General features: G+C 41.8%; 1 protein-coding gene across 1 annotated transcript in view; it reads left to right on the top strand.

The window, feature by feature from the left end:
- ANKFN1 (ankyrin repeat and fibronectin type III domain containing 1) overlaps positions 1-25849 on the top strand; it is a 1441385-nt gene that overhangs the window by 497596 nt on the left and 917940 nt on the right. The window contains exon 6 of the mRNA XM_078650803.1: positions 6210-6300. Coding sequence (XP_078506929.1) covers positions 6210-6300 — 91 coding nt within the window. The remainder of the gene's footprint in view (positions 1-6209; positions 6301-25849) is intronic.

Raw genomic sequence — 25849 nt, 5'->3', positions numbered from 1 at the left:
TAACACCACCCTCATCATTTGGATTACCACCGCCCATTGCACAAAAAGTAGAATGTCCGAAACGTCCCCGTTTTTCCAGAATGGTCCCAGTTCTGTAACCAGCCGTCCCAGAAAATCTTAAAGACTGTAGCTGATGACCTTGTTTTTAAAGATAAATCGTCCAAAAACTGATAGAAGTTAGCCGTTGCTGTCAGAAAAGAAAAAAAACAATGCCTAACGTATGTTCTTCCCTGGAAAAAGTAGCTGTAAGCCCATGATAATAAGCACTTCACACTTTTTATGAATTAGCAGACCTTGAAGAAAAATATAGCTCAACAGGATTTGTTTTAGAAAAACAAGCCTCTACTGGAGGAGCCGGTTTGAATTCGATGAACCATGTAATTGTTGGATATCAACTTCTTGCCACGCTCCCGAATATAACAGGAATAAACACCAGACAGACATGGTGTTTGAAAATAGAAAGATACTTGCAGACCTGCACCACAGCAATGAGGCATGAGTTAACAGCCTACACCGATGTAAGGATTACTAAGCATCCACCCTATCGTGACCACTAAACGTTTCCCCGACTACTTGGGGTTGGGAGAGAAATTAAAGTGTGTAAACATCTTCCCCTGCCAGTTCTCTAAGACTTGTTTTTTTTGTACTCATTTAAAGATAACGTGCGGTCGTCGGAGGAGAGGGGTCGGACGTGATGCACAGCCTGGCTGCAAATCGGGGAATATCTATGACATCGACCAAGGTGGAGCCACAGAGCAAAGAGTTGCGGGACAAGGCACCATTCTCAACGTGGAAAGTGAAGGAAAGAAGGGCTGTCCAGAAGCCCCTACATGTTGATGAGCTCGTGCCGAAAGTCCCAGCCCATTGTGCCGGATTGATGGGCCCACTTGCTTGAAATTTCTGCCCTCCTTGGTCCGTTTCAGACCTGATCCCACTCCACCCTCTTTTCCCTCGGCCTCCCAAAGCACGCCCCCATCACCCCTTTTTCCATATGGAGTTTTTGAACTTGACTTAAAGAAAAAAAAAACACAGCACAAAAGATAGAATAGGGTTTGTCCCGAAAGAAGAACGGAATACGGGTACCCCGACTAAAGTACCTATGGTAGATTAGTTAGGTAACAGGACAAACAGGACTGTGGTCCGAGAGCAAAGAGTGGCCACACCCTGCAACGTGAAATCTGAATCCGAGCTGGACGCATAGCTCCACCGCCGGTGCTCAACAGTGCCAACGAAAGAAGGAAAACAATGAGAGCCTACCAGTGATGGCTCGCTGTAATAAGACACTGGAAAGACGAACCCTTTTTTTTTAACATTACCACCCCTTGACTGTCACTTGTATTAATTTGAATTCCTCTCCCAAACACTTTGTATTGATTAATCACCCAATTGAGCTTTCGAAACCTTACATCGGTCACTTTCAACTGTACATGGATAACTAAGAAGGCGTTAACTCTGTATCTTGATGATTGTAGAACACCAGTTATGCACATGATCATGCTGTCTAGTTTTGACCCCCATGGAGTCCAGACCTCAAATGATAATAGCCCTTTTCCTGCCAGAACATTTTTTTTATGACATCATGTTTGTATTCGGACAAATCTCCTACATCGTCTAAAGTAATGTCCCCGCCTCCAAGGTCTAACGTATGACGCAGCTAATGTAATTTTGTATGCACTGTCTCCCCGCCCATCACATTGACTACATATGGTTATGTGCGATTCTGTCTGCATTGATAGCAGAATTATTTCCATCTACCTGTAATGCATATGGGCTACCAAAGCGAATTGTATAACTAATGTCAGCTTGTACATCCTCACCTGTGACATGAACAGGAATGAACTAACTTATGATAAAAACTGGGGACTGTGGAAAATGACTAAAATTAGGTATACATAAGCGGCGTTCATTTATGTTCACCACAGCCACTGTTGAAAGTAAAGTGAAAATCGTGAAACAGTGGCCACGCCATCTTGTCCCTTATAGGCCCCATCATGCACGTAAGTGGCAGCCATTTTGTGTGTCGTGGCCTCTCTGCCCACTGCCAATAGCCTGCGCGTCTCTCCCCCTCACTCCCCGGCCTCGCAAGCATTCCCCCGTGCCCTGACAGCCCCCGGTCTCTCCTGCTTGGGCCATAAACGCACCTCTAACTCGACCCTGTCTCCGAGCCACATCCCGTGCTAAACCCCCTCGCTCTTTCATCTCATTCAAAGAACAGGCCCTATTGATAACCTCTTCCTCCCTGCCCGATTGTCCGGCCTGATCCCAGGCCATCACCTAGCCCAACAGATGCAGTTTATTGCCCCCTACAGTAGGACCTCGCCTCACATCAAAGGAGCGGGGATTAATCAATGCTTTCGCACCCCGAAGATCCGACTGATCACACACATCCCCGTTCCCAGCGGAATGTCCTGCTGCGCGATAACCACCACATGCTGAGATCAAGGTGGGAACTCTACTGTAGATGTGTGTGGGAACGGGCCTGGACCGGGGATTCCGAGAATGTCTTTTCTGTCCTTCAAAGAAACATTACGGATGCAGTGTATGTAATAAAGCCATAAACCTGTGTATAAGAGGCCAGGCCTCAGAGATGCGGTTAGAGCACCTCGAGAAGATACCCTGTTGTCTGATTTGATGTGTTCTGCTCCGTCGGAATAAACTCCTGTTTCCTGCCTTCCTGTCTCCAGCGCCTGCCTCTTTGTTTGGTAATCTCGAATGGTATGAGAGGCGGCTAACGCCGGGCAAACACTGAAGGGTTCTTGGTCGAATTCGGCCCTACCTTTTTACAGTACTTTTTACAAGGGTTTCCTGCATGATGGGTACCCAGGAATTCACAGCTAAAGGGAGAAAAGGTGAGTACAATAAGTGGGCTCCCATCGCTCGAATCAGTCTCTTCCAGGCCCAACTAGTTGTGGAAACTGTCTGGATGTCATGTTGGTCGCGCGGTATTCCAACCAGCAGGAACGCTGTCAACAGGAAGGATCCACGAGAACCGCCTCTGGTCTGGCGTATGGTATCCTAGCATCTGAGCAGTACCAATGTCGCGCAAAACTACATTGGGCTACCAAGTAGTAGATGTGGAAGTTTGGGACCCGGAAGCCCCCTCGCTTGTACAGTAGGGTCAGGGTATCCCAACTAATTATTTGCTGTTTTCCCTCCCATATAAAACATAGTAATAATAATGTGCGAAGAGTTGCGAAAAACATATTAGTCAGAGGAATCAGGATGTTGGGGAACAGGTACCTGAACTAAGATAATACTACAATTTTTATGATCTCTATGAGACTTGCCATGGTTGGAGGTAGTTCAAAGCAGAACTGGCTTAACGCTATTTGCCTTTCAGGCTGCGCAAAGTAACTTCTAAACGTTACTTTACCTCTACAGCTATCAGAAAACTACTTTCACCACTAAACTAGAGTGTTGATACATTGACAAAAAATTATTTTCAATCATGTTTCTATGATTTACCCAGGCAAAATTGTAAACATAGAGTTGCACTCAAAATCATGCCTTCTTTCTGGCAAATGTAACTTTCCTTAAACAATAATAAACAGCTTTGGGTAGCATTTCCACATAGCGGTATACTAGCCACACTTTTATGCATGCAACACCTAACTTGTAGTTTTAAAACACAGCTCGGCAGGACACAATGGTGCGCCCTAGAGTCAAATAGTTTAGTCATATATATTGATAGTATCAATATACTTTCCATCGCAGATATGATAAATAAACTCTATGTACTTCCTGCACCAATTAAGCATGGCCTGAATGGGTAATTAAACAGCCAATTGTGTGTAGCCAATGCTCCCTCGAGTTTGTACGGTAAGAGGGGTCTCACAGTGCACAGGAGGTACCTAACACCAGCCAAAATCAGTCCATCGCTCTTTTTTTTGGAAAGACACTGGCATCTGCAGGTAGAGTAATCTACTTGTCAGGATGTATTGTCTGTTTTATACTTTGGTTATTTCCATGTATGACCTAGTTTAACACAACATTCTTATTGTTATGTATACCGCTTCTGCATCCATACAAGTGTGACTTAGTGATACGCATATGCATCATGTCAGAAGTCACACTGCTATATTTCTCACCCATGCTTAGTTGAGTAGGGAAGTAAGAAAGCAGATATGGATCAGTAACCTTTGAAGTGTTCTGTGCCAGCATGCACAATGGCTACTTGGTATCTCGTTTATAATTCCCTGACCTTTTCCAAAGTTATTACTTCATCTGCCCTACTCTGAGTGGAATATCTGACTGCTAACCAGTTCTTTTTGATAAGCTCTTAGTGCATTTGGTTTAAGACAACATAATTCAACCACCAGATCTAGTTGTGAAATCCATATATTAATACGTATCACAAAGAAAGGACTTGATGTTTGTTTACGACAAAGGTCTTCATTATTTGAGAAATGGCAAGCAGTATCAGCATTCACAGTCCAAAAAACAGGTAGGCCCCGATTAGGATGTTGGGCAGACTGCCACCAACAGGCCATCAGTGGTAGTCCACCCGACAGCCAGGATAGCGTTCTGACCGCTGCTTTATGCTGCAGTTGGTTGGAGCTCAGTGGTCAGAGGGACCAACCGATGCCTCCGAAAAGCTCAAGGAGTCAGTTGGGGTGTTGGTCCGATCATAATCCCTACAATGTGGGTGGGGCCGTGGAGGCACCACCCTAGGGATTACGATGTCTCTTTCCATCTGTCTTTATATGGTGGTCCAACCGCCATGTAAAGGCAGACGGAAAGGGATTTTGGGGGCCCCTAGCAGGGCCCTCGTCCCCTGTGGGACTCCACTATGATGCCAAGGGGCACATGTGGTGCCCCCCTCAAACATCCAGGCACCATGGGCCAGGCACCACGTTTGGTGCCTGGCAGACAGTGCATGGACATTTGCTAAATGCATTGTTCCATTGCACTGCGGTCCTTTTCCGATCCACAGCAAAAGCCGTAATGGAAAAAGAAATTTTTCCGATCGCCTACACTGTTATCGCATCGTAATTAGATGGTGGGACTGCTGACTACATGTCGATGGTTCCATTCCCACAGCGATGACACCATCGTATTCAGGCCACAAATGCAAAAGGATCAGTATTTCTGAGATAGAGGACTACATGTAATCCCTTGACAAATGTGACAGAGTGAACGAAAATACCCTATATTCCTACACTCCCAGGCATATTCCTGGATGTTTTCTTCGTTCAGGGTTCTTTCCCAACACAGCTTTGGCATCATCAACTACCGGAAATGTGTTAATTGAAAGAAAGATAGTACTGTATTTTGAGTGCGCAACTTGTAATTCTGATGAAGGCAGAACATCCTGTTTCAACTGAATTGGATGTGAATGCTATCCATGCTGTTTGTGTGAGGTGATTGACTCACCCATTTATGAATATGCTGCTGTATTGTAGTGCCATGTTTTTGATGCACTGTTGTTTTGCACAAAGCAAACATTTTGCTTGTTATGTATAGTGGTGAGGATTTGGTCAGAGTATCATGTTTTCCTCTCTGGGCTTGCTAGCAATGATGCTTTCTCCAGGGCTTCATATATGTGATTCATTAGCCCAAATGATTTGCAAATGGTATAGGAGACTCTAATGAATTATGGTAACTGCTCATTGGTAATGTAGGGTTTGTTTACATTGGTAAAAAAGATTCCAAATTGTTTTTGGGAACTGGTCTTTCTTGGTTCTTTTTCAAAAAGAAAATATGATAGCATGATATTCACATCCGTGACCTCTTAAAATCAACACTTTCCTGCAGAATAGGTTGGACATTTTGAATTTCGACATAGTTTATTCCAATGGTGGGAGAAATTGCATAATATTTCGCCCACCAAATTTTAGTAAAATTACAGAAAATACACAAAATGATGTTAAATGTTTTGTCAGTATCTCATGGGACTTTTTAACGTGATTGATTGGTACAAGTCAAACTCCTCTCTTTGCTTTAGTTTAACCATTGTTTTCAAGATATATCATCCATTTAATGTAATGCAAAATTCAAAAAATATACAAGACTTTGAAGTTTAAAGAAAATGAAATACACTAATAGAATATTTTATCGAATACGTTGTTATGTGCTTATAAAAATACCCCAATTGTTCCAACGAAAAACAAGCATTCATTTTATCTATATTGTTGTTTGAAATTGTGTTCCATCATTTACTCTGAACAATTGTGTTGAGTTTATTCTGTTCTTTCCTTTTGCGTTCACAGGGGCAGACCTATTTTGTTCAAGTCACTGCGCACAACATGAAAGGCTGGGGGCCACCTGAGATTGCAACTCCGGCTTGTGCTGTTCCTTCAAGTAGGTTTTATCATTGAAGCGAGTCATTGCAGAATCTAACTCATAGTTAAGTTTGTGGTATTGTTCACCTTGTTCACCGTGCATTCAGCAAGACAGGCTTTAATTTATAATCAAATAAAAGTCATTGCGTGCTGGGGTCAGTTTATGGTATGGTCATACAGCCTACGTTTGCACCTGCGTAGGCCTGCATTGTGAGCTCAAACCAGGACTGTGTGCCTCCTTTGCAAAAGTGAGGGTTCTCTCCAGCTCAAATAAATGATTTAGTCCATTTGCTGAAGAGTGCAGAAAGGAAGCACATAGTCACTATTCAACACTACAACATTTTGGATAAACCTGTGGCATTAGATGTGTCAGTCTTGAGATTCCACACAATTGCAGGGAGAGACTGCACCTATGCCTGTCACAGTCTTCATGTCCCCCCTTACGCATCAGGATGCTCCAGTGAAAATAAAGATAGCATGACCCCTAACTCAGTGTCTATTAAGGGACACAAGTAGCCTTTATTTGGATGGGGTCAGCGATTTACCCATAGATGATTACCTAGAGGGTCCTTGTAATCATCTTGATTGTCTCCTAAAAATTAGGCCTTTGAAGTAAGTATACACTGCCAGATGCAAACATGAAACACAAGCCCATGGCCTCTGCTTAACATATGTGCAGCAGGTTCAAAAGTGTTCTCTTATGTGGTTATGATTAGGCTTTTGTGATGATGTGGAAATCTAACCTTGACAGTACGAGCCTCACCTATCGGGAAGTGGTCCCCACTGTAGCTCTTCCCTTTTGAAAATGAGGAAAAAATAATGTTTTTAAGAGTAGGCAATTTGATTAACCACTAACTATTATTAGAGAATGTTAGTTACAGTTTTATTTAGCTGTTTGTTCATCACATCCTTTTTTCTTTTAAGGAATACTGGCTTCATTCGTAAAATAAAGAAAGCTTTATCTGATAGCAATTACAGACATGGTGGTCTGCTTATCCCAAAAGGTTGCTGTAATGCTGCGTTTACTAGAGGTGTGCAAATAGTGACTTACCTCATTAGTATTTATTAGGTCGGATGATTTGCGACGCACAAAGAATGGTTATTTTATTATAAAGGTCAGGTCACAAAGTTCTGCACCGGTCACAAAATGCAACCCGATGTCTTATGACCAGTGCTTCATATCTGGCCCAGAGTCCTCTGGTTCTAGTATAGTTTTTCATAGTATTAAATACTTTGTTAGTTGCAAGCTGAACAAAGTGGCATTTCATTATTTACAAGCTTAAGGGAAATGGCACCCCTCCTTAAGAATGGAAGCTTGCTCTGCAATGCAGGCCACTGTCTCTCAATATCCCAGCAGTTACAGCGCTTTGCAAGTACAAACTTCCCCTTATTAACAAATATAGCACTGCACTCTGACTCAACAGTAATGCATATGTGGGTCTCGGTTCATAACCCCGATTTTCTTAACTTATTCACTTTCACCTTCCAGCTGTGCCCCTCATCTCTCCATAGACCCACTCTCACATCTTATCCTATACCATGCAGTTTACATGCAACGTTTGATGACAGTTTATATGTCAATGTGCTATATTAGAACTCTAAAGTATGAGCAGCAAGTAACAAAAGGATCACTGTGACAAAGGCAGTATACACAGAGATATCCTCATGAAATGCAGTTCTGCAATCTGCACGGTACATGTTCTTTGCAGCAGGCATTTAAACCCTGCACTACTTTATGATGAGTCTAAACCTCCACTAGGCAAAAGTTTCGTCTCCAGCAGTAACATTATTCACCAGAGTTATCTTGACATTTTTATTGCTGCTTGAAAACTGCTGGATCCAGTATAAGCCATAGATCTAAATCAACAGCGACTTGGTTTCCTCAGGAGCTTAGGCAAGAAAAGATATGGAGAAGAAACATAACCTATTCAGAAGAATTACAATTAAAAAAAATGGTTCAATATTATTAAAAGTTAATAGTTTTGGAGAAAACACAGTATTTTGCAGACAAGATCAATCAAGCCAAAAACTCTTCAAGCTAACTTTGTAAAGCTATAAACTTGCTCTCTAGCTTCTGTTCTATCAGTGCAGTGACACCTAACAAATCACTGTGCAAAAATCTAGGCAACTGTTTTACGGGTAAGGTTGAAGCAGAATACAGTGATTTTGATTTGAGTGACCATACTAACATTAATGTTTCAGGAAAAGAAGTAGTTGGATCAAGCAAACAAGTGCTTAATAACTCCCCCCTTCTTACTAAAGAAGTGTTTGAGCTCATTATCCATACTAAATCGAGAGCTCAGTCAGACCCCTAACCTCCAACAATTCTCCATGTGGTGGCAGAGACGGTTGCAGCCCCTCTCACTGCTCAAGTAAATAATACAATTACATCAGGGCAGTTCCTGACGGAATGGAAAAAAGTTTCAATATTTCCGTTGTTAAAAAAAATATCATCACTAAACCTCGCAGAGGAAAATAATTATTTTCCGATCTCTCAGCCGCCAATGTCAGTCAAAATACTTAAAAAACACCTTAACACTACACTTTAGGACATTTTGAATAACAATGTACTTCTTGAGGAAGCTCGTACGACTTTCGAACAAATCAGAGCACTGAAAAGGAGCTGGTTGCTGCCACAGAGGAGATAAGATCCATCATGGACAATGGAAGCCTGCAGTCATTCTTTTAGATATGTCCTCAGCTTTCAACACCGTGAGTCACGTGGCCCTTCCAGATGTCTAGCTGATATACAGCTACACGGCTCTGCAATACTTCTCCTCCAATCGTTTCTGGTGAATAGAGAACAGTTGGTTTACCTTGGAGAATTTAGATAGAAACCCTTCTCTCTGCTTGCGGGCACCCGGGCTTTATGTGGCACCCAAATTGATTAAACTTTTGATTTCTCAACAATTTCGTATGCAGACAGTAATCACTTTTTTCTGTCCATCTCTAGCATTGTGGAGGAAGCCACCCATCGCCTCAATAGGTGCATGGGGGAGATTGTGAAATGGATGAAACATAATTGTCTCAAGCTGAATTTTGAGAAAACTGAGGTCTTTCTTTTTGGAAGAGACCTCTCATTTGGAACCTGTCCTGGTGGTCCCAATCTCTTGGACCCCTTCCCACTCCGTTTCTAGAAAGTAACAAACCTGGGTGTGATCTTTCATGTTGATCTTTCATTTGGCGATCAGATGAACAAACTCACCATTGCTTGTTTCTTTATCTTGAAAATGCTGAGGGAAATTCTTCCCTTTATTCCCTATGATTTGCAGAAATTAGTGGTGATTGCAATGTTATTGGTATAGGCTAGACTAATTCAACAGCATTCTCTAACTAAACTGCAGCCTTTGCAGAGAGCAGCAGCTCACCTTCTCAAAAAAAATACTCAGATATCAATCGGTCTCTTAGGCCTCAGTGGAGAGTCATTGATTCCTAGTTAAGAAACGTGTGGCTTTTAAGGCTCTCTGCACAGGAACATAAACCACTCCACTGGGTAGGTCCCGAATATTCGAGGAAAAAATTCACTTGGTATATACAAAGGAGAACTTTGCATTCGGCTGCACTGAAAACAGTCTCCATACCAAGATGCAATAAAGCATTTTGGGTGGAGGATTTTTGTTTACTCCACATGCAAATTGTGGAATAAACTCCCTTTGGAACTTAAGAATTAACAGAACCTTACTGGTATTAGAAAACTGCTCAAGTCATGGCTTTTTTCATCTTCTCTTTGAATGCTTGGGTGCTCTTTATCTGATGCATGTCAGCGCCAAGATGCCATCGGACATTCAAGTGCTAAATAAATATTATCAATATCAATATCAATTTTTAAACACAGCACCCTGAGCCCATTGCCAGGTGTGGCTGTACCTGTCGCACCGCCCTACAGCCAGCCCTGATCAGGCCCATATTATATCAAATCCAGACATGTACAAGGAGGACAATGTGCGGAATTTGTTTAGTGAATCATTGCAACATTTAAGGTACACTAATGTAATGCATTTTCCCAAAATAAGAACAGATAATGAGCCAACAGGGAACAAGTAATAGATTTATGTATGTTTGTATTTCAAACGTGCACTAGTTCCAATTGGGTTATATTGGGTTATATTGTGATATGGTGAAAATGTACCCAGTTTCTGGGCTTAAGCAATATATTTGGTCTTTAAAACTATATTGACAATGGAAAGTATTCCAGGATCATGGTAAGGTAGGATATTAAAGCAAATCTTCAAAAATCATTGCATCTAGTTACATAACATATCAAGGTAGAGCGGTTGATGATGTCAAGTACACTGCTTCTTGGGCTCAAGTAACACAAACAGTTCCTTGAATATGACAGTTAAATACAGACGTCCAGCCATTAAGTTATACCCTCTTGGCTAACACTATCCCTGCATCTGGTAACACAGAGATGTACCTGCCAGATGGCCCTGGTGAATCAGCACTCTGTGATTGGATTAGGTTGAATGTACCAGCTGGTTCACCTGATCTGTTTGCTTTTAGAAGAGTCAGCAACCACATTATTGATCATAACAGTGATGGGTCTTTGTCACTCTAGATTGGAAGAAAGTAGCTTCAACGATGTTCAAATCTTCTCAAACACTTTATCAATTCTCAACAATCTAGTTCTCTACTTTGGATTCATATTATGTGTTCTAGCCAATTTGTTTCTAATAGTAAAGCACCATTTTTCCTCAATGACTATCGTAACTCTGCTGGAACACTTGTTTCTCTTGTTTGAACTGCCCAGTGCAATGTTATGCAGCTGAAAAATCTATTTTGTTAGCTTCACTCTCTTTTTCTGTTACTTCTGGATTAGATCATACTTTAATTACCAACTGTCTTTACTTGGTGAAGTCCATGTTCACATTGATATATTCTTGTTTCTGTAACCCAAGGGTTTCTTTTAACCCTGTTCTACTCCAAATATACGCCATTTCTCTAGTTGCCTTTATCACTTCATTGGCATTGTTCTTGTATGAATGTAAAGGAAAGCTGAAATGTTTTTTTCATTTCTTCATTTACTTCTCCTCTTCAGAACATTATCTTTTTCTGTTAAACCCTGGCCACCATATTACCTCCTTCACTCCAATTCTACTGTGACTAAAATTCGGTTCTCTCGTCTTGTTCATCCCAGAGCTTCTAACCCCATTACACTGTATATTTACTACTTTCTACATTCCCTCTTCTGCCAGGTTTATTTTTTTATCTCTGTCTTTTACTAGCATTTGTCTGCTGAGTCTCACACAACTTTAGCAATATGATATTTGTAAACTCTATTCTTTGTTGACTTTTCAAGTCACCAAACTGGATTCTTATTCTGTTCCTCCCTTTTTTATCTTACGGCCCAATTCCGATGTGGTTAGGAAGGCGTCCTAAAGGCATTTGTCCATCTGAATTCAATCGGGAACGTGCCTTTCTGACTGAATCGCAAAGGTTTCCGACCGACCGAGTACAATGTGAGTTCGGCGTTAGTAATATCCCAATCGGAACCCGACGACATTTGGAATGACCAAGCCGTACGGAGCAGAATCGTTCGTCTCTACGGGCTGCTTTTCTGAATGACCAATTACAATACTGGACTCAGAAAGACTTTCCGAATGGTGCTGTCCGGCTCGAATCAGCAGTTGGAATCGGACTTTGGGAGCCCGTAGCGGGCCCCCCTGTACCTAGAGGCTTCCCAATCGGGCCCGTGGGGGCACCCATGGGTCCCCCTTACAAGCCATGCACAGTGTGGCAGGTACCAGGTGGTGCCCACCACAGAATACCCGATCACCCCAGCCACCCTTTTCTTCAATGGTACCCTATGCATTCGGTTGGACATGGGCTCCCATTGAAGTCAATGGGAGTCCAACCAAATCGTATCTGGAATCATTCGGATGCATTGTACTCAGTTGGTCGGACTCTCCCGATCCGAGTCGGTTGTAAACCATTCCCAACCCGATTCGGTCAGAATGATTTCCTAACCACATCAGAATCAGGCCCTCATTTGTATTAACATGTATCTGTCGTAAATTAAAGCATTTAAAGATGGTTTATTCTACTAACTCGTGTTCCCCTTTCCCTCACATACTTGGTTTGTTCTGGGCCAATGATGATGTTTAGAATGTTGGGATGAAACTTGTTTAGAATGTTGGTGGGAAGAGAATGTTAGCAGTTGATGACTGAGAGCACAGCAGGAGTCACACTATTCATTAAAGTGATCTAACTTCCCTGAATCCATTGAATTTACTTCTGTATCCATCCATTTCTTTTATCTCACCTACCTATCCTCCTTTACACTCCTCTTCATAGTCTCCAATTTAAGTTGAATTGAATTTCCTACTCCATCAGTCCCTTTGTCTTGTATTAAATACTGACTTACATTATTTTTGCTAAACTCCCCTTACTACCAGGTATTTGGCCTCAAACACTCCACGCAAATCCAGCTCTAATATTTCACATTATGCTTCTTTCTAAAATTTGATTAACATCCATTAGCTCCAAAAGCCCTTTTTCTCAGTTTTTGATTCCGCTGTATAATATATATTGTCACTGGCCATCTCATGAGTGATGTAATATGTGAGGTGATAAGCAGTGCATTGTGGGGGCGTGAGTTATAGTTAGCTTAGCTAACTACAACTGCTGAATATTTCTGGTTTTGTACAAGTGAAATGTCAGCCTAACTATAACGTCCCTGCAACCTTTGTTTTTTTCAGTGAATGTCTAAGGTTTTTAATATTATATTTCCAAACTAGAATGGCCCTTTAACTTTTGTTATTTCCAGTGAATTTCTATGTATTTTTAAGTAGCAATGGTGTTTGCAGAGAGGTGGGGAAAGAGGGTGGGGCCTCTGATCAGCTCTCAGCAATTCCGCTATTTAGGACTTACAGAAATAACCAGGAGGGCTTCTTGGTCCCCAGGGTCCCTTAGCATCCAAGAGAACTTCATTCCCCTACCAGTAGTGTGCCACCAGATGCGTTTGAGGAGTGGTGGAGAATGGGGGCATGGCCTCCAAAGACCCGTTAGCAAACTCACTGTGTGGGACTTGCTGGAGGTACAGGAGAGGTAGTTGGCCCTCAACTACCCTAAATAGCCAAGAGTACTTCATCTCCCAACTAGTAGTGTGCCAGGAGTCGCATTTGCAGAGTGGTGGAGAAAGGACGTCCTTGACGATTGCACAGGTAGTTCCAGTGTGATTCAATGAGTACAATGGACAAGGTCACACTGCGAATACAGGGTGTTTTGGATTAAAGTGTAAAACACATTTATAAACATATTTTCCATAACATTTCAGTGTAGTTATTTAGTAAGATACTAATTTAACTTTCCCCTTTGTATAAGTGTAAAACAGATATATAGACACATTTTGTACAAAGTGTGAGTCTAGTTGTTTAGTAACATATTAGTTTAACTTTATTTTAACAACATATTGCTAAAAACAACAGATTCAAAAAAATAACTTCCATTGTTACCCAAACTCATGGGGAATCAAAAACTGTTGCAAAACTAGTCCAATGCACTATGTGTGACAAAACTCTCTATAGAGGGACAAACAACAAATATTCATGTGGGGTAAAGTAAAAGTTAACTTACAATTCTTCTCTTAGTTATTGGAAATATCTATCTACACCCAACTTTGGTTAGGAAAAGTGAGACAGTGTAGCTAATATTGGGCCTAGAAAACTTGTGAACAGAATATCCTACAACACAGCTACTAATTGGAGGGTTTTTTAATGTACGCTTACCTGTAAACAATATTCGCGAGGAATTGAAAGAATGGGAGGACAAACAATGAGGTATCTCACAAGTATCCACACAGGATCACAGGTAGGATAAATTTGCCTTCAACTTGATGAATACACTAGAAGCTCTAGGAATGTGCAGCATTCAGGTGCCTCCAGAGAAACTGCAGTACTGTCAAAAAGAAGTTTAATATTTCTGAAATATAATTGAGAAGGGAACTAGAAAGGTGTCACCAGAAAGAGTCAAAGCAATTTTTCAGATTAATCCACCTTGAACACAGAAAAAAGACAGGATGTTTTTGGGAATGGCTGTCTACTGTAGACAGTGGATACCAAACTTTTCCTTAGTGGCAAAGCCATTACAAGGCTGACACATAGAGATGTGTCTGATCCGCCCTTGTGAAAACAAATGCTTGAAAGCCTTCCTAGAGCTGAAAGAAAAACATTGCTGTGACCCAGCACTAGAAATGCCAGATTATTGTAGATAATTCTTTCTATTTTAGAATGAGGGGGAGGGCTGCACTCACTAAGTGCTAACACAGATGCACTGTGAAGCTTGGAAACCTGTAGCTTACTTTTCAACCACCCTTGATCCCACCACTGCAGGTCTGACTGGCTATCTGAAAGCCATTACGGCAGTGAGCTCTCGTCTAGAAAAGAATGAGAGCACAGTGATGGGATATCCAGTAACAGTAATGGTGCCACACTCTGTGCAGCTTCTAATGACTAGAACAAAAAGGAAGTACCTGACATAGGCTCACAAAGTATGAGCAGTCAATTTTGTCTTCTGTAAATGTGGTGATCTAAGGGTGTCAAATTTTGAATTCTGCTACTTTACTTACAGTAAATGATGATGTGTATGATGAAATTAAAAATGATTGCCTAGATGTCACTTATTTCTGTACTATGCCTAAGCTCTAGCCCTGGAATCTTCATTAAAAGCAAGGGACAGTTTTCTCTCCCTCCTAATGTTCTACAGAACTCATGACTCTCAGGCACGAATGTTGTAGACAAAAGTAGAAGTGGATGGTTAACCCATACTCCAGTGTAAAAGAGAAAATTAAAGAACTCGTTCGGCGATATAAAGAGGCCATATTACAGGACAAAGCATGATTTTTTACAGAGCATATTAGATCTGTTCATAACTCCTCAATCTGCTGTTTAAAGTAGTAAAGGAGTTATTAGAGCCTCTAACGCAATTGGGGCTTAACCCATCCCAAGAGTTTTGTGCTGAAGTTGCAGTTTCTTTCCAAGAAAAAGCTCTCAACATCCTCCGGGATCTTGACCCGATGGTAAAGGAAATCTCTTTTGATAAAATGGCTCACTGCCCAATTAGGAATCTTTTTGATGCCTTCCCCCAGGTTTCTGCTGAGCAAACCAAGGGCCTATTGCTGAGTTTAAAATCGGGATCTCCCTTGGACCTGGGCAGGCATTCCAAACTTCAACTTGTCCTGGAACCTGTTGCCAAATTTGGCTCCTTTAGCTGACCTGGCTCATTTGATTTTCTTATGCAGACAACACACAAATCCTCATCTCTATTTCTAAGGACCTGCAGTTGGTGGTGGGGAAGTTCAGCCAGTGCATGTCCAGCGTCATCTGCTGGATGAAGGACAAATCCCTGAAGTTTAATGCAGACAAGACTGAAGTGCTGGTGTTTGGTTCTTAAAACTCCATTTAGTCAAGCATTTTGTGACCAGATGTTTGGGAACCTCTGCCCTCCTCTGTCAGGTCAGCCAAAAACCTTGGAGATCATCTTTGATGACTCCCTGAGCTTCAAAGCTCAGGTCAGTCACACTATCAGCTCTTGTTTTTTCATCATTATGACCCTGAAAAAGATCCTCCCCGACATCCCATCAAAATTGCACCAATACGTCATAATTGCCCTGGTCACCTCACGGTTGGGCTACTGCAATGCTTAGTACGTGAACATTAATAGTTCCTCTGTGAACAAACTTCAGGTTGAACATAACGCAGCATCTTGCCTTATTTTGAACACTCCCAAGCGGCCTTCCGTTAGGGAGAGGATTCATTCCCTCCATTTGCTTCCTGTTGGAAAACGTATTGCTTTTAAGGCTTTGTGGCTAGTTTTCAAGGCCTTTCATCATAAGGGCCTCTCTCATATGAATGCGCTTTTTCAATGGAATATTCCCAGGAGGATACTGAGATCGGAAGACAAGATGGGGTAGATGCTCCCTTTTAGTAGCCGCTGCCAATCTATGGAATGAACTATCTACTTATATTTCAGATGTGGACTATTTTGTGTCCTTTAAAAAACATCTGAATACCTGGCTTTCCTCGTCTTAGTACCTCTTTCGTTGCCAAACCGCTTCTGCTGACTCCTTTGCTACGCTATAGCGCCTTGACACCTATGGTTTTAGCGCGCTCTCTACATTTTATTCCATCCTATCCCAAGGTTGAACATCTGATTGAGCCTGTTATGTACGTTTTGAGACACATCATGCCTGTGAAACAATGAGGGCACCCTGAGAGCAAATTATGCTGTATGTGCAATAAACGATGTATTTGAAGCTTCATGGCTTCAAGCGGTTACCTCAGTGCAAGTTGACTAATTGATTTCCATTACCAGAGCATGTAGTTTAACTGCTCAAATGAGAGTGACTATATTTACAGACAGTCGATAAAGCTTTGGAGTGGTCTGTGATTTTGGGCAATTATGGTCACAGACAGGGTTCATGACCTATTCAGGAACCTCGATTAAAAATGGGGTGCAGGTTAAAGACTTATTAGAGGCTCTCCAATTACCTGTTGAAATTGTAGTAGTTGAATGTGCAGCTCATCAAAATCATAATGGCTACATTGCCATGGGAAATAGGTATGCTGATTCAGTAGCACAGTATTGTGTCTCTCTAGCCTGTACATTAATTGGAGCTTTCACATGTGATTCTGAAGATGACAGTTAATTTTTTATGTTGATGAAAGTAACAGATACTTGGAATGAGTTGAAAAGGGTACAAGAAAACGTTTAAGAAGAACAACAATAAAGTTGTATCAGAGCAAGTTGGGAGTAAAATGAAAATGACCTTTGGATTTCAGTTGATGGGAGACCAGTATTACTTGCTAGTGTGTTCTCCCTATGACAAGATACATTCATGGATACACACACTTAGGAAGGGACGCCATGACTCTCCTTTTCTGGAAGAACTTGTTTAAATACCAGGTACAGGATCCTGGCAGATCAAGGGTGTCACAGATCTGTGACCTGTCCCAGGTGAATGCAGGAAAATGAAACATGTCATACTGAGTCACTGAGGGAGTTATTTTTTTTGTAGAGTTTTATATAGCGCGAACTAGACCCGAACCGAATCAGTTATCAGAGCGCTTTACATAGCACAAGTTACTTTTTTACATGAGGACACACACTTTCATTTTTAGGCACGGGGAGATTAAGTGATTTGCCCAGAATCACAGGAGGATTTTTGGCGTCGTTACCGAGACTCGAACACAGATCCCCAGGTCCGTGGTCGAGCGCCTTAGCCGTTAGGCTAACTCCTCTCCCGTTCAGGCGGTCCTGTCAACAGAATGCAGATGGACTTCATCGAAGTGCCTGTTTGCAGCAGGCTGACATATGTCCTGGTCTTAGTATGTGTCATTTCGAGATGAGGGGAAGCCTACCAAACCAGAAGAAATTATAGTCACGCAGTAGCAAAGTTTTAATTACGAGAATTGTTACCCAAGTACGGCATGCCCGATTCTTTGGAATAAGACAGGGGGACCCACTTTAATATTGAGGTCCTGAAGATGATTTCTGCAGATTTACAGATTGAGAAAAGCCTACATTGTAGCTATTAACCTGAGGCTTCCGGGATCGTTGAATAGATAAACAGGATTATCAAGTCTCAGCACAAATGTTTGTGCTTCAACATCACTAAAATAGCCTGATGCATAACCTTTGGTGCTGACGAGTGTTCAAAGTATCCCTGATAGGAGGACTGGTTTATCACCTCACGATATTTTTATGGGACGCTGTAGTATTCTGGGTTTAGTGTTTATGTTACTGCACTTCTCTGCATCTAGCTACTCAGCCAGTGTGAGTGTTCCAGGTTAGAATGTGAGTGTGATTGACATTAATGGAATGCTTGTGTGACTGGTATGAGGTTTGGCAGTTGGAGTATGGGCTGAGTAGCTAGGAGGCTGCTCCTGGTGGGGCTGCTTGTTCCAGCATAATACTTCCTGTAAATCTACTTATGGTTAAAAAAACCTACTTCACAACTCTACTACATCTGCCTCGGCTACATCTCTTCATGTATGTATGGACTAAAATACTACATTATTTTTGGCGGCAATCTGGAGACTTTCCTGCGCAAAATCTGGCGATTTACAAGAGTTGGGAGTATCCTGCAACTGAAGTGGAACAAGCATCTATCATCTAAAAAGTAAGGAACCTCTACAAGCACGTAAAGTAGCCCCACCAGTGCCGAACACCAGGCAGCCCTCGTCAAGTTGTGCTTTCAAGTCATCTTAAACAAGGTCTCTGCGTAGTAAATCTTCACTCAAGCTACCTACATGACGCAGAAGTAACTACCTCTAACATAGTGCCTTGTAAGCAACAATCTATGTCTTCTAAAGCAAGCAGTTTCAACAAAGAACTTGACCTTGAAACCAAGGTAATCGTTTTTTTTCTGAATTAAGAGACGTGTACTTTGAAAAGACTTACTTTTTACTCTAAAAGACTTTCATCTATCCTAAGGTTTTGGATGTGTTACCATCTTCGTGTGCGAGTACTTGTCTGTACTAGCGCTGACTGTCCCAGCAAATTGAACTGTATACCAGCACCCTGCCGTTTCAAGAAATAAGCTATTTATTGTGGGAAATGTCTGTCCTTTTTCTTTGGCCGTTTTTTTGCTGTCTGCTCAGCTGTGGAAAAGCGTATTATATGTTCTCTATTATCGTGTTATCGGAAAGTACAAGCTTCAGTCAAGCGGTTATCTGCTCACTTCTTACCAGTATTTCTGTTGGTGAGGAGCTCTTTTCATCCCCAAGGACAGCTCGTTATGGTGACGCAATCGAACCCTCCAGGAGGGTTCAGTGAAGAGGACGCGTCATCTTCTTTGTCTCTAACACGTCAGTACAGCAGCGTGCACCGCCCGGAGCTGCGTGATGAGCGTACCGCCATCTTTACCATGGCAACGTGGTCTGTTTTTTTGATTTGCGGCGCAAAGCTTGTTTTCAGTCGTTCTTCACGGCATTCTGTGGAGGAGTCTATGCTCACCGATTTACAATTAGCGGGCATACATTGGATTTGCGGATCAGAGAAAAGCTCTTCGTGTTGGGGGATAATGAAGCGAGCTCAAGTGCCTGCTGTTCCGTTCTGTCTGTTCGTCACATCTGCACATCGGGCACGTTTTCGTCTGTTCAGTTGGTTACAACACCAGGTCACTGTTTTTTTGCATCCAGTTTGTTTGGTGAGTTATTCCCAAGATTTTCTGTGTCAGCAGATCCAGCCCTTTTGTGCATCGCTTGTGTGCATTCATCTGACATGCCGTTAAGTACTTTGGAATGTCCCTTGGTGAAGTTTTTCTTCTGGATTGAATTCAAAACATTTTCAAGGGCCTGTTTTTCTTCCCGGTGACAGGCACACCCATGTCTATGTTTAATCTACAAGCATGTTTTTGACTTACAGTATGTTCAATTTTGAAATGCTTAACATGACTATGGTTAATCTACAAGCACGATTTTGACTTACAGTATGTTCATTTTTGAAATGCATAAGAAATGTGTCGTTTAACTTATGATGGGTTCTCTCACCCTTATGTCTACACTGCATTTATGCTTGTGTCACTCTTCACATGTGGGTTCTCTCACCCTCTTCGTCATAGTTACGTACGTGAGTTCTCCCACTCATGTCTGCGCAAAGTTTTGGTTAAGGGTTCTCTCACCCTCATTTGCATCATTGATCCCTGTTTTGGGATGGGTTTAGGTTGTAATCCTATTTCCCCTCATGGTTTTACCATTAGTTAACCCTCATGTCTGGGTTATGGGGTTTAAGTCTTTGTTTAGGACTTTACACCTTCTCTACCTGTGTTGGACACCTTGTTGTACGTTATTGCGTGCATGTCGCACTGTGCGAATCTCTCTTTTGTGTCCAGTGTGTAAGACACCCTGTGCATCACATGTTTCTCTATGTCTTGTGTAAGCTGTTGTGCTTCGCTTTTTACCTATGTGTTGGTTTGACACATTGTGCTGCACCTGTCCGTGGCGCCTGTGTGTTTGGGTCCTGTCCCTTGTTACACCTTCTTCTTTTTGGTTATGGGTAATCCCATATTTTTTCAGTTCCTCTCATGAGGAGTGGAAATTTTGCCACATTGTGCTGCACCTGTTCGTGCCGCGGGTGTTTTGGGGTTTGTCCTTTTAACACTTTCATTCATGGGTAGCCCCATATTTTCAGTATTCCTCTTATGAGGTGTGGAATTGGTTTGCCACATTGTGTTGCACTATCTTGTGCTGTGTGTGTTTTCTGAGGTATGTCCTCAGTTACACCTTCATTCATGGGTAGCCCCCATATTTTTCAGTGTTCCTCATTTGAGGAGTGGAATTGTTTTGCCACATTGTGCTGCACCTTCCCGTGCTGCGTGTGTTTTCTTGGGTTTGTCCCTCGTTACACCTTCGCTTATGGGTTATTCCCATGTCTTTTTAGTTCCTCTCTTGAGGAGTGGCTTTTGTTTGCCACTGTCTACCTTCGTGAAGACGTTTTCTTCATGTTAGGTCTTACTCACTTGTTGTTTGTGAGTTCGTCTCTCATATATCCTTTTTCTTTCTTTCTTGGCTTTCGTCTGTTTACCCTCTCGTGGTGTGAAGTCATTCTCATCCCTGGGTTTACGGATAAATATTACTATTGTATACTTTGATTGTGGATAGTTTTTTTCTTCGCTCTCTAGTTCTCTTTTGCTTTCCATTTCGAGAGGGAGAGGATGTGTAGTATTCTGGGTTTAGTGTTTATGTTACTGCACTTCTCTGCATCTAGCTACTCAGCCAGTGTGAGTGTTCCAGGTTAGAATGTGAGTGTGATTGACATGAATGGAATGCTTGTGTGACTGGTATGAGGTTTGGCAGTTGGAGTATGGGCTGAGTAGCTAGGAGGCTGCTCCTGGTGGGGCTGCTTGTTCCAGCATAATACTTCCTGTAAATCTACTTATGGTTAAATAAACCTACTTCACAACTCTACTACATCTGCCTCGGCTACATCTCTTCATGTATGTATGGACTAAAATACTACAGACGTGCACTGAGGCTTCCTGCTGTACCTGCAAATGCATTGCTGAATGTCACAGATGATATGATGCTCAATTAGTGCAAATCATTGGCTGATGTGGTGCGCCCTGTTTCTTACCAGGTTGCAGCTGCCACAAAAGATCCATACCAAGAACAGTACCATGACTTCAATCTTGGTGACTGGGTCATGAACAAGAAGCCTGTTCAGAAGAATTGTCTGGAGGCGAGAAGGAAAGGCCGCTTCAAAGTCATATTAGTGACCAATACTGCTGTAAAGTGTGGTGGAGTTCCAAATTGAGAGCATGCATCGCACACCAAGAAAATGAGGAATCCCGAAGAGGAGACCGTGTTCTTTTGTTCTGAACCAAGAGCATTGGTCACTGCACCAGTCCATGCTGTGAAATCGTGGAGAGTAGTGGTACCGGGATCACACCAGAAATAAAAAGGAGATAGGGGTAAAGATCTGCAGCCAATTGCAACATTTTAAGTACCAGTCATTGCATCAAGTGGCATTTAAGTCACCAATGAAGTAGAAACAGAGATTAATCCTCAATTTGGAAATGTGATTGAAGCAGTATCAGTACAGCAAAAAAACCTATGTGAAGGAACAAGTACTGAACTGAGAAGCCCGTGAAGTTGAATGGCCATAGAGCTGTAATCGAGGAAGACTGAAACAGAGTCTGTCAGTTGATCAGATCCAATCAACTATTCCAGATGAGACAGAGTGATGAAAGTGATACAGGAGAGAATCAGCAAAAACCAAGAAGATCAAAAAGAGCAAGAGTACCTGATAAGTGTTAGTCAGCACCTAAGTGTTATTACTACGTTGACAAAATATTGAAAGTCAAAGTAGATGAACTGTGTGAGGTGAAATTCAAACTGTTTGAACGTCCATAACATCACCACAGTGGGCATTATTAGACCAAGGTCATCTAACTAGAATGAACTGTGCAGTTACAAAAAGAATTTTGAAAACTCAAAAAGAAAGTTACATGAAAACAAGAGAATGATTTTAATCAATTCCTATTTTTTTTTTTTGAAGAAGAAGAAGATCAACCTAGGCACAAGTCTGCAGTGGAGGAGCAGGGATAACATTATTAGAAAAAACACAGATTAAGGATTGTCTAAAAGAAGATTGCTCTGTTGAAAACTAATAACTTAGAAAAGCTATTTACAACATTTTGCATTGATCTTTAAATTGGCTACATCTAATCAGGATTTGGAGAAACACGTGTTGCCTTAGAAATAAATGTAAATATATTATGTGCTCAAGTTACATAAAAATAACAACAATAATGATTACTATAGTGCTTGTAGGATTTTATTTAACACCCAAGAACGATTTTAGAAATATAAATGTAACAAAAATATATGCCTACTTGAATGATGAAGAGAAACTGAAGACTAAAGGGCTAATTAGGATGACGGGCGGACTTTGTCCGCCCGCCATCCTGTCGGAATTCGGGACCGCGTGGGGGTATTAGGATGTGCCCGCCACAGTAGCGGGCACATCCTGCATTTTTAGCATTGTTTCGGGCGGTGCTTTCTGCACCGCCCGCCACAATGCTAAAAATGCATTTATGCATTTGCATAAACAAAGCGGCAGGCACCGCGTGGTGCCTGCCGCTTTGTATATGCAAATGAAGGGGATACCACAGGTACCCCCCCGTGTGCACCCCACACCTCTCCTTCACTCTGTGGGCCCGCAGTGGGCTCCCAGAGTGAAGACCGCATGCCTTTCCGTGGCGGCATCGCCGCTGCGGAAAGGCACCTAAAGACGCCTTTCATAATATGGCTGGCGTTGTCTATTAGACACCGGCACCATAATAAACCATTTCCACCGCGGTCGCAAGGCGACCGGGGCGGAAAAGCGGCGGACGGTCTTTCCGTCCGCCGCGGTCCCCCCGCCATCCTAATAATGGCGGGGGGAATCTAGGTGCGGATGGCGGGCGGATTGCCCCCGCCAGGCGGGGGCAATCCGCCCGCCTTCCTAATGGGCCCCTTAATTTGTTGCATACAATAGCCAGGATTACTCCACAGACGTACTCTAGATTAGCACAGAAGTACACACACACCATGGAAGCAAACAACTATTATATCTGTGTTCATTTACTGTCTTCTGCACCAGAAGAAGTCACCTGTTATCACTTGCCATTATCTTATGGAATTACTTGCAGTATCCTGCTTTCACTTATATAGATGCAAACATTTTGAATATTTCTATTCTAACTGTAATAGAAAGCCTGAATTTACACTCACAGAGAAAAGAAATGAAAATAGCTTGGTATTATTGTTTGCCTCAAAGACCTATAGATAGTGTTAAGGCTTATCAGAATAATTTAACCTGTTTGATGTGATCACAAGAAAATGTTTTAATTAGGATTTTAGAAGAAAGAAACACTAACCTGAAACGCAGTAAAGACCAACATATTGACTTTTTTAAAAATGTTTGGAAGAAAAAGAAAAATTATTTTAGAAAGAAAATGATTTACTCAAAATTAAAATAAGACGTTCAACACAAAGGGAACATTTGCAATTACAGAAAAAGGAGACCTAAACGAACCAAACATGTGGGGATTAGTAGCTGTAAACATAAATTTGAATTCATGGGAGGGACATGAAAGATTTTGCAGGGAGAAGACTCCAATTCCAGGAGTTTATTTTGTTTGTGGATGCTCATTTTCTGCTGACTAGGAGTGTATCTGCTATTTAGCTGTGCTATTTCCTAAAACATATTATGTGAATAGTTTAGATACAATAACTTGACACCTGCACACAGATACACATATAATATAGAGAGCGGAGTTCAATTAGTGGGAGACATATTTGGTGCAATCATTCGACCTTTAGGAGTCATACCAAATGATGAACAGATTTGAAACTGTCAACTGCTGTTAAAAAAATGGCAACCAGCACATCTGGAGCTTTGCTAATTGAAAATACTGAGTTTATTGCCATAAATTCAATGTTTCTGCAAGATCATTTTGCATTAGGCATTTTACCCGTAGAAAAAGATAAAGTCTGCAAGATGCCTAAATTAACCTATTGCTGCTCATACATACCTGATGAGAGTCAGAAAATAAAGGAATTTGCAAAGCACATTTCAGACTTAAAACCTGAATTAGAAAAACTGTAAACACCTAGGGCCATATTATGGAAAGTGCCCTTAGGGAATAGCGGGCATGCACACCAGCTTTTTGTGCCCCTGGGGCACATAGGTATTACAGAAATGGTCACAGTTGCTCTGAGGCCCTTTCAGTAATAAAGATAGTGCTAGTGCATATATAGTGCCAGCACTATCACCAGAGGGTGTTACCTCATTGCCACGGAGTGTGGCCCCATGCAAATGAAGGAATACCTTTGATTCTGTGCCCACACCATATTATAGATGTGGGCGCAGAGGCATAGAAGCTGTCTGGAGGTGCACTGACACACTGCCAGTATGTCCTCTGATAGCAGCCCTCTGGAAAGGGGGCCTATGGACCCCCAGACATCCCCTTGCAAGCAGGTGGAGTCATTCACTGGACCCGCATACAAGGGGATCTCTAAATCTCCTTAAAACTGCAGCCGGGTTGCTGCCTGCACAGTGAAACATGGAGAGGCTGCTTCAAATCCACTTCGTAATACACTTAAATTCATTGCCCCAATGGCAGCACACGTTTGCAGCAGTCCTGGGGTCAACGCATTCAATGTAATATGGTGCACTTTCCTTCTTAGTGCACCTTTTGAAAGGTGTGCCTAGCGCTTACAAGGAAAATGGGATGCCTTGCATAATATAGCCCCTCGTATTTTAGAAAATTTTGGGTAAGGGATTCAAACCATTGGAAATTGGGTCACAAAAGCAGAAGGTGGGGGTACTCTGAAGGCTATGACAGTATTAATGTCAGGGCTCAGTTTACTGAGCTTATTTGCTTTATTTAAAGGCTGTAGATATTTTTCATACAGGAGAAGAGAAAAACAAATGAATAAACGATTTGAAAAAGACTGAACTTTTTTAAAATGCATCATGAATGACAACTCCAGGAAGTCATCAAAATGTCCAAATATAAAAAGAAAAAGATAGGATTCAACTGACGCTGCAAGTGCCTATTGAGTAGAACTTGTGATCATGTGATGATTAAGATAACCATCCAATGGGGAATTAATAGATTCACCAATTAACACAAAATCAGTTAACGTATTAGCTGAAAATGTAATGATACATGTAAAATTCAATGCTCAAATGACAGCCTTTTGAAATATGCTGATTTGAAATAAGCAGTCATAGTTATCAATATAGGCCATAGAAAAGCTGAGAAGCAAGTTTCTTTAACTAAAAGCAAACCAAAAATGAGTGAAATGTGCATAATTGGAAGCATGAACTTTAAATGACATGCTTAACATTTTTTTTAAATAACTGCAGAATGTTCTGGTTTAATAAGATGTATTACTTATTATAACATTGGAATGTTGGGAGCTCCATTGAAAACAATGGAGTGCTCTGGGCTTATAATGGCTGGTATAAGCTTGGAGCTCCAACATTCCAATGTTTCTTTGTTCACAGCTCTGGCTGTGAACAAAGGCTTCAGGGAACCTGAGGGGATTCCAATCCCCTCACACTCCCAAAAGGCTTTA

The sequence above is a fragment of the Lissotriton helveticus genome, chromosome 7 (assembly GCF_964261635.1).
Source record: "Lissotriton helveticus chromosome 7, aLisHel1.1, whole genome shotgun sequence".
NCBI classification, from domain to species: Eukaryota; Metazoa; Chordata; class Amphibia; order Caudata; family Salamandridae; genus Lissotriton; species Lissotriton helveticus.
Note: the sequence above shows the minus strand (reverse complement) of the source record. Positions and strands in the feature narration are given on the sequence as shown.